The 9,223-nt window shown below is 53.2% G+C and overlaps 1 protein-coding gene across 14 annotated transcripts in view; it reads left to right on the top strand.

The window, feature by feature from the left end:
- The window catches only part of OSBPL2 (oxysterol binding protein like 2), a 39,317-nt gene extending 37,570 nt beyond the window's left edge, over positions 1-1,747 (top strand). For all 14 annotated transcript variants that reach the window (XM_081832481.1, XM_081832476.1, XM_081832477.1 and 11 more), the window contains one exon: positions 423-1,747. In XM_081832481.1, coding sequence (XP_081688607.1) covers positions 423-525 — 103 coding nt within the window. In that variant the 3' untranslated portion in view covers positions 526-1,747. The remainder of the gene's footprint in view (positions 1-422) is intronic.
- The last annotated feature ends 7,476 nt before the right edge of the window (positions 1,748-9,223 follow it).

Genomic DNA, 9,223 nt, shown 5'->3' with positions numbered 1-9,223 from the left:
ACAGGTGTCCCACAGGAGCCAGCGGGGGCTTCCTAGGGCGCACGGCCAGAAACACAGCCCGGTGGCAGCCACCACTGTCCCTCTGCCCGCAGGCTCTCCCCTCTCCCCAGGTCGACGCAGGCTTTGAGGGAAGGCGGCACTGTGCGCCTTCCCACCTTGACAGGTGCGGGCGCTGTTGAGCAGCCAGGCAGCCTCTGCTGATGGCCCAGCGTGTTTTCTGTTAAATCCTTGAGGTTTTGCTGGTGAAGCGGACCCCAGGCTTGTTTGGAGGGGAGAGTCCGAGTGAAAATGTGGTTAAGCCTTCTCAGCTGAAGTCGCCGCCCCGGCCCCGCTGAGGGCTGCGTGTTGCCATGGGGACACCCCGTGGGAGGGACCGCGGCCCTGGCTGCTCTCGCCTCCTGAGCGCCTCGTCTGTGTTGCAGGTGGTTCCACCAGGGCAGCAACCCGCACACGGGGACTCCTGACTGGCTGTACACAGGGGGTTACTTTGAACGGAATTTCTCACGCTGCCCGGATATCTACTGAGGGGCTGGAGTGGCCCCGGACCCCGGGACCGGAGGCTGGACGCCGTCAAGCGGCTGCTCAGAGCTCTGGCCGCGGCAGAAACCGGCCTTTCCAACGACTGTGCTCGTGGCGCCAGCACCATCCCCGGTCAAGGATTTTCTTCTAATTAACTTTTGATTTTGCCAAACATTTTACTGCTGTTGCAGTCTCTTCATACAGCTTCACTTTGGATCATCATGTTCTCATTAAGGGTGGAAAAGGAAAATCCTTTGCAGCCCCTTCACGTGACGGGACTCGGCTGGGCTTGTGTAGCTGACGGCACCCTCTTCCTTGTAAAGTTTATCACTAAAGTCCGCGACCAGGGGGGCTCCTTTAGCCATAAATCCCTCCATAGTCCTCCTTGTAGCGCAGAAGGGTTTCGGAGACGGTTTTGAATGTGAACCGATAACAGGGGAAGATGGATCTTGAAAAAAATCCTTTGAAGAGCTTTATACAGGCCAGGAATTAAGGTAATACAAGAGTGAAGATTTTCAAAGCATCAGATTGAATGAAATGAAAAGTTGTCAGATTCTGTATTTTTTACCAGTCTTCGATAATGTAAAGATTACTTTTAAAATATTTAAGTTAAAACTACTTGAATAGTATTTTGCTGAAAAGCAAGATATGCATTAATCACCAATTGTATACTATCCAAACTGAAGCATTCCCATGACACCCTGGGACAGCTGGAAACCTGGAGGGGTGCTGATGGAACCCCCTGGGCGGCTCCCAGCCGTGAAGGGAGCCCCGCCTCTGGCCTCGTCCACACCCCTTGTCACCAGGGCGTCCTGGTCAGTGCAGGCCACACCACATCACAGAGCGTCACTGTTCCCAGCTGTGTCCCCGTCTTCCCAGCATGCACATTCAGACGCGGGCGAGTCACAGCGGGTGTGCCCCACGGGAGGGTCCGCGGCAGCCTTTGCTCACAGCCCTGTAATTAGAGTTATTTAACAAAAAATAGGTGTATGTCCATTTTAGCAAACATCTGTTCAAGTGACTGTGGTCTTCCTGTAGAAATGTCAACACCACAGGGCGCAGCAGGGCTCTGAGCGGAAGGCCGTCCTCTGAGCGCATGCACACACTTGCACACTCAGGCCCACACGCAGTCGTACGTAGGGACTGGCGGGTTCTCCATGAGAGGGTGTCGTCCCTGTGTGTCCAGGCTTCAACATCACATTTGTAATTAAAACACTTTTAAAAGCCAGTACTTGTTCTGAAGGCTTGATTTTGTGGCTTTGGACACAGGAACCCAGGGTGGAGGGAGGAATCGAGAGAATCTGCTCGACGGGGACATGAGCGGAGCCACTGGCGCAGGGTTTACCCTGGGGACGCTGTTCCGAGAGCAGATTTTGGGGTGTCTGGTTGTCTGCGTGGGGAGGCCTTTGTGGCCGGGGCCGGGCTCGTTTTCTGGGGGCGAGTGCAAGCTGAAATTTTGCCAAGGGCACAACCCTAGGACACATTTAAAATGACAGGAGTTAGGGCATTTTAACGACTTCTTCTGGATGAATCCATTTCTCACGGCCACTGGTCATCGGCCAGCAAGTTTTGTGCTTTTAAGTCCGCCGACGAAGCTGGGTCTCAGGGTCAGGGGTGCGTTGGCACAGGCCCAGCCCAGGCGCCAGAGGAGGGGGGCAGGACAGCCGGCGCCAGGGCCCAGTGCGTCCAAGGGGCCCCTGTCACTCGGCTTATGGATTTTAACCTGCCGTTTCTGCAGATGCTGACACGTAAAGTTACTGCCTCTACTTTGTGCCCCTTGATAATCTCGGACGTCAGATGTTGGTCTGTAATAAAGAGGTTTCCGGTAGAAAATGCATTTTAAAAAACGAGCACCTGCTACCGATGCATTTGGCCTGTGTGTAATGTGATGGCCTTCTTGGCCACGTGATGTCCTTGTGGCTTTGGCATAAGGGCCCAGGAGCTTTTTAGAGTCCTTTTGTAGCTTAGAACATCCATGGAGAATGAAAAGTAGAGCATGCTTTCCCCAAAGAACTTGGTATTTTGGTTTTATTTCCTTTTGAAGTTAGGGTTCAGTTACATGTCCCTGGACTCTGTGCATTTATCAAGAGCCACTGGAGATCTCGCCATGGACAGACAGACGCTGTCTTGGAGTCTGTCTTGTGTACGGTATCAACTAATGTCATGGGGCCCCCTGGCGCTGACCAGATTTCACAGGCCGCCTCGTGTTGGGGACAGTCCTGTCTGGGTCGCGGGGCTGGCACAAGTCTGTCCCGGAGTGGCCAGGCCCAGGACATCACCAGCACCAGCTAGGGTGTGGCTTGTGCTCGGGAGCAGGCAGTGGAGAAGCAGGCCCTGGTCCCTCAGGGACATCACCGCATTTTGCCATGCCAGGCTGCCACAGAAGCCAGAAGCCGCCAGAGCACTCTTGTCTCCGCACGGGCGGACGTGAAACACGACGGTCCCAAGGGCTTTTCCTCATAGACACGGTGCTCTGGGAGGGTAGCGGCCGCCTGGGAATGTCGGCGAAGTCCTCCACAACGAGGTGGAAGCCGGAGAGGCCGCCGGCAGGGTGCCTCTGAGGAGCAGCTCTGAGGGCTTTCTAGGCCACCGCATCCCCTTCCAACCCCACCCGCAAAGCTCATGTTGCCCATGCTTGTGGGAGGGTCAGCCCGCAGACCTGCCAGACACATGATCTGGTGTAGGGGACCCATGTCAGACCCAGCGGGTCCGGCACTTGGAGAGGTATCGGGTGCAGCCCTGGTGGCCTCTGGGAGCCCCGGGCAGGCCCAGGGCCCATGCGCTGGCCTCGTGTCCGACGGAGCGTGGAGCGACCCACTGGGGAGGCGTTTACGGTGAATGCGGAGGACACACCGCCTGCTTGCGGGGTCCTTGTCGGAACACAGGATCAGGAAATCCGAGCAGGACAAGAGAAACTCCGGGAGGCTCCCCGAGATCCAGCCAGCCCTCTGGGCAGCCCCGGCCAGAAGCTGCTTCTCAGGACACTGGCTCTTCGAGAAAAAGTGCTCCCCAAGAGAGATGGTGACTGACTGGCTTTACCAGTCCCCAGTATCCGTGAGAAGCATGGCGGCGCTGGGAAACTTCGAGCTCAGAAGCACCAGTAACACTTCCCCTTGCCTTCCAACAGGAAGGGCAGCGGCCGTGAAGAGCTGCGGGGGACAGGGACGCCTGGGTGGCTCAGTCGGTTAAGCGTCTGCCTTCGGCTCAGGTCCTGATCCCAGGGTCCTGGGATCGAGTCCCGCATCAGGCTCCCTGCTCCGCGGGGAGCCTGCTTCTCCCTCTGCCTCTGTCTCTCTCTCTGTCTCTCATGAATAAATAAATAAAATCTTTAAAAAAAAAAAAAGAGCTGCGGGGGACAGGCGGGCCCGGGGCAAAGTTCAGTCAGTAACAGAGCTCCCCCTGTCCCGTTTCTCTCGTCTCAATGTCCAGACTTTCAAACATCTTCCAAAGGACTTTCTTGGGTCCACAGTGGGTGCAAAGATTGGGGTCCCTGATAGGGCGAATTACTTTGGGCTTCACTGGCTTCTGCATTCTCCGTGTGCGGGTTTTGCAAAGTGAAAACAGCATGTTTGGTGTCTCTTGCTGGGAGTTTAGTGGACAGTCAGCCCAGTGGTTGTACAGCTCCTTTGTCTCTTTGAGAACCAGAATGCTTCCGGCCGAGTGTGTGCGTGGCCGGCCTTCAACACTGTTTATCCTATCAGTGTAGCATGAAAATGTCAGGCAAGAATACAAGCTAGTGAGATGCATTTATTTTTATAATATGTAATAACTGGCAGCACCCATCTGTATAAACAGAATCAACCACTCTTAGATTGTTTGGGGGGAGACTGGTGCAGATCTGCAAGGGTAAATGTTAAACCCTAGCTCCAAAACCAAATTTCTTTGAAAATGGGTTGTAGCTGACATTTGTTTTGCAACTGTAGCAAATGTAGACATTTGTTTTGCACTGAACAATTTTTCACTGTCTCAGCTGTTCTGGCCTCTCTGGAAAGGGCTGCAATTGGGCTACAGACGAGTCCCCGTGCACTGATGTCAGATGTTTGGACTGTGTGTTCTGTAGGGTTGGCCCAGCAAATGGATTGTTCCAGAAAATTGCTTGTCATGGTGGACAGGGGATTCAGGGGCACTTGTGACACCACTGGGCGGGCCACTGGATGGGTGTAGAGGTCTGTGTTCTCTGAGCAGTGGGGAGCTCTGAGTGACCATCTCTCTTCTCTCCTGGGAATCGGAGCCTATTGCCGAAAGCAACGAAATGCCCAGAACACAGTGTTAGTCTGACCTGAGGGTCCTTGTTGCCTGGCCGCTGTCCTAGGCACCCAGCATCCTCATGCTTTCCGGGCAGATGAGCTGAGTGGAGACAGTCCTCTGAAGAGCCATGGTGGCTCTGGTCAGAGGGACAGACGGCCCACAAGATGGTAACGCCCTCGGGATGCCCAGCTGCATAGAAGAGGGGCTCCCCCAGGGGCTGCCGTGTCTGATGACAGGGATCACCAAGCACTCAGCACTGCCAGAGCCAGGACCTGCTGTCTTGGGAGCTTAATCCCCACAATTACCACCCAGTCCCACTAGTGGAGGGGGGAAAGAGGGTGCAGGAACGTGGGCTTGCCCTCGGTTTCACAGCAGGTAAATGGAGAAAGTGGGATTTAACCCGTATTTATAGCGAAGCTCACCCCGTGTGCACTTGACAAAATTCATACCGTCTCATAGCCACCATCAACATATACGATCAGATGACAAGGATGTCAAGACCATTCAAGGGGGAAAGAACAGTCTTTCCAACAAACAGTGCTGGGAGAACCGGACCCCTACCTCACACCTTCTACAAAAGTAACTCAACGTGGGTCAAAGACCTAAATGTCACACCCCAAAACAAAATTTTTATTTTTAGTTTTTTTTAAGATTTTATTTATTTGTCAGAGAGAGAGAAACAGAGCACAAGCAGGGGGAGTGGCAGGCAGGGGGAGAAGCAGGCTCCCCACGAAGCAAGGAGCCTGACGTGGGACTCGATCCCAGGACCCCAGGATCATGACCCGAGCTGAAGGCAGACGCTCAATTGACCGAGCCACCCAGGTGTCCTGAAATTTTTATTTTTTGAATTTATTTTTTTAAAGATTTTAATTATTTGGACCAAGAGAGCACACGAGCAGGGGGAGCAGGAGAGGGAGAAGCAGGCTCCCCGCTGAGCAGGGAGCTGACCTGGGGCTCGATCCTAGGACTCTGGGATCATGATCTGAGCCGAAGGCAGATGCTTAACTGACTGAACCACCCAGGTTCCCCAACCATAAAACTTTTAGAAGAAAGCATAGGGCCCAAGCTTAGCGACATAGGACTTGGCAGTGATTTCTTGGGTAGGACATCGAAGGCACAGACAACAGAAAACATAGACATATTGGACAAGATGAAAACTTAATGTTTGTGCATCAGACAGTATCATCAGGTAAAAATGCAACCCACAGAATGGGCGAAGATATAGACAAATTGAATATTTGATAGGGTTTGACATCGAGAATATGCAGAGAACGTCTAAGACCAAAGAAACAAAAAACAACCTGATCCAAAAATATGCAAAGGACCCCATAGACATTACTGCACAGAAGATGCACAAATGGCCAGTGAGTCCATGAAAAGATGCTCGGCATCACTAATCAGGTGGGAAATGCAAATCAAAGCTGCAGTGAGACCCCATCTCACACCCGTGAGGATGGCGACTGTCGAAAACAAGCACACACCCAAGTGTTGGCGAGAATGTGGATGGATTGGAACCCGCGTGCACTGTTGCTGGAAATCTAAAGCGGGGCAGCTGCTGTGGAAAACAGGACGACAGTTCCTCAGAACGTTACCAACAGCATTACCAGATGATCCGGTAGTTCTGCTGTGGTTCTGTGCCCAAAGGAATGGGAAGCAAGGTCCTGAAGAGAGATGTGCATGTTCACGTCAATGCAGTGTCCCCCACCATTGCTGAATCACGGGAGCAACCCAGGTGTCCACCTGGGCATGACCGGATGAGCACAATGTGATCTACGCCTACAAGGAGGGGAGTCCCGACACCTGCTGCCACGTGGACAAAGCTTGAGGACGTCGCTCTCAGTGAGATAAGCCCATCCCAGAAAGACAAATACTGCAGGATTCCCCTTACATTACATACTTAGAGTCGTCCAAACATGAGAGGCAGCAGGATGGCGGGGACAGAGGGGGTGGGGAGTTAGTGTTTCACAAGGCGACAGGGACTCTGATGCTGCACATCATGAATGTATTTACCGCCATTGAAGGGCTCACTTAAAAATGGTTAAGATGGGGGGGCGCCTAGGTGGCTCAGTTGGTTAAGCGACTGCCTTCGGCTCAGGTCATGATCCTGGAGTCCCTGGATCGAGTCCCGCATCGGGCTCCCTGCTCGGCAGGGAGTCTGCTTCTCCCTCTGACCCTCCCCCCTCTCATGTGCTCTCTCTCAAATAAATAAATAAAATATTTTTTAAAAAATGGTTAAGACGGTAAATTTTATGTCCTGTGTATTTTACCACAAAAAAAAAAAAAAGAAAGAAGCAGTCAGCAGTTAACGGGTTAGAGAGGAAGGAGAGATGGACAGGAGGAGGGCAGAGGACTTCAGGGCAGTGAGACCACTCAGTGCGGCACTATGATGCTGGGTACGTGTGTCACACATTTGTCCAAATGCACAGCCGGCGTGCAGGGAGGTGGCCCGTTGGCAACACTACGTGTCTGTGCAGGTCCACGGGCTGTCACGCGCCCTCCGGCGGGGGTGCTAATGGTGGGAGGAGGTGTGTGCAGAGGGTTATGGGGGAGCTCTCAGTACTCCCTGCTCACCTTGGGACTGAACCTACAATTCCCCCCAAAAAGAAAGGATCATTAAAAGGAAAGAAAGACGATCGCAAAAACCCGCCTGTCAACCCGTGTTGTCAGGGGGCGGGCCGCTGTGTCTTCACTTAGTTCTTTTTTTTTTTTTTTAAAGATTTTTTTATGTATTTATTAGAGAGAGAGAGAAAGAGAGAGAGCACATGAGAGGGGGGAGGGTCAGAGGGAGAAGCCGACTCCCTGTTGAGCAGGGAGCCGGATGTGGGACTCGATCCAGGGACTCCAGGATCATGACCTGAGCCAAAGGCAGACGCTTAACTAACTGAGCCGCTCAGGTGCCCTGTCCTCACTTAGTTCTGTCACGTTCTCTGCTCCGTGCTCCTGCCCTTCTCATCAGTGTGTTTTAACTTGTGTTTCTTATATGAATAATGGCGTGGGCTCTCTTCTCCTGTGCCTCTTGCTGGCTGTACCCCTTTGGTGATGTGTCTGGGCACGTCTCCTGCCCCCTTTTGAGTTGCACCCGCAGGCCCTGTGCCCTGCCTGCTGCCCGTGCAGGAGCCCCTGGGCCGCCCGCCCTGCTGCCTTGTCCCCCATGGTGCCCCGCAGCCGGGGGGGCGGGCGCACCCAGGGGCCTCGGCCATACCCGTCTGCCTATGGCCGCTGTCCTTGCTGGACGTTTGTCGTGGAACCAGCCTCAGAAGCGGGCCTCCGGCTCGAGGAGGGCAAGTACTCGGGTGAGGGTCCTGCGAGGCCACGGGCTGGGAGGGAAGCATGCTCTTCGGGGTCTGCAAAGTTGGTTTCCCTGCACCCTGCTGAGGCAGCTTTTTAATTTTTCCTAACTTTTCCTGCCTGCTGGCCCATGTTCAGGCAGCCAGATTGGACTTTCCCATTGTTGTCTTTGGTTTCCCGGAGCGTCGCATGCGGGGGTCTCGCTGTCATGGGCTCATGGCCGTGCCCTCTCCCCTGTGGTCTCTGGGACCCTAGGGTTTCAGGATTGATCCAGGCCCCCATGGAGCTCATGTGTGTGGGTTTGATCTGTTGGTATTTACCATACTAGGAAATGAAATGAAGAAAAGTAAAAGTATTTAGCTAATTAAAAAATAGCAAGCTCATTATTTATTAAACAACATTTTTAATGAAAAATAGCTATATTTTCCAAAACAAAATTGGTGAGTCTTTAGATCACGAGACAATGGATAAAGAAGTGGTTGTCCTTCAGGGGCACCTGGGTGGCTGGCTCTTGATTTTGACTCAGGTCACGATCTCAGGGTCCTGGGATGGAGCCTCGTGTGTCGGGCTCCCTGCTCAGTGGGGAGTCAGGTAGAGATTCTCTCCCTCTCTCTCTCTGCCCCTCCCCTGCTCACGTGCTCTCTCTCTCTCAAATAAATAATAAATCTTTAAAAAAAAGTGGTTATACTTCAGGTATTACACAGAACATCATATAGGAGTTAAAATGAACACACCAGACTTACGTGTATCAACGTGAATAAATCTTCAAAACAAAAACTACCTTCCACTTTGATACTGTTTATAAAAAGCTTAACAAAGTTTACACATATAAGTGACAAATCGTCAGGCAGCACACATGGTGGCTTTGCTTTTGGAGGGGGTCTCTAGTGCGGGCTGGGGAGGGCACAGGGCTCCGAGTGGGTGTGCCCCACTTGCTTACTGCCAACTGCCGCAGCCGAGTGCAGGATGGAAACGGAGGGCATCCGGTCCGTCCTGTGAGTAGCGAGTCTGGCTTGACGGACAGCGGCCTCTTCCACTCCGTTCTGAGCACGCGCATCACGCCTCCGGGAGCTCCCCGCACAGATGGAGACGCCGGCACTGTCATCACGGGGGGAGTGGGGGGAGTGGGGGACCCCGAGAGGAGAATGGGGGAGTAGGGAGACACACC

Source organism: Leptonychotes weddellii, chromosome 10 (genome assembly GCF_054177405.1).
Source record: "Leptonychotes weddellii isolate Sample4059 chromosome 10, ASM5417740v2, whole genome shotgun sequence".
Taxonomy (NCBI): domain Eukaryota; kingdom Metazoa; phylum Chordata; class Mammalia; order Carnivora; family Phocidae; genus Leptonychotes; species Leptonychotes weddellii.
This window is presented reverse-complemented; position numbering and strand designations above follow the sequence as displayed.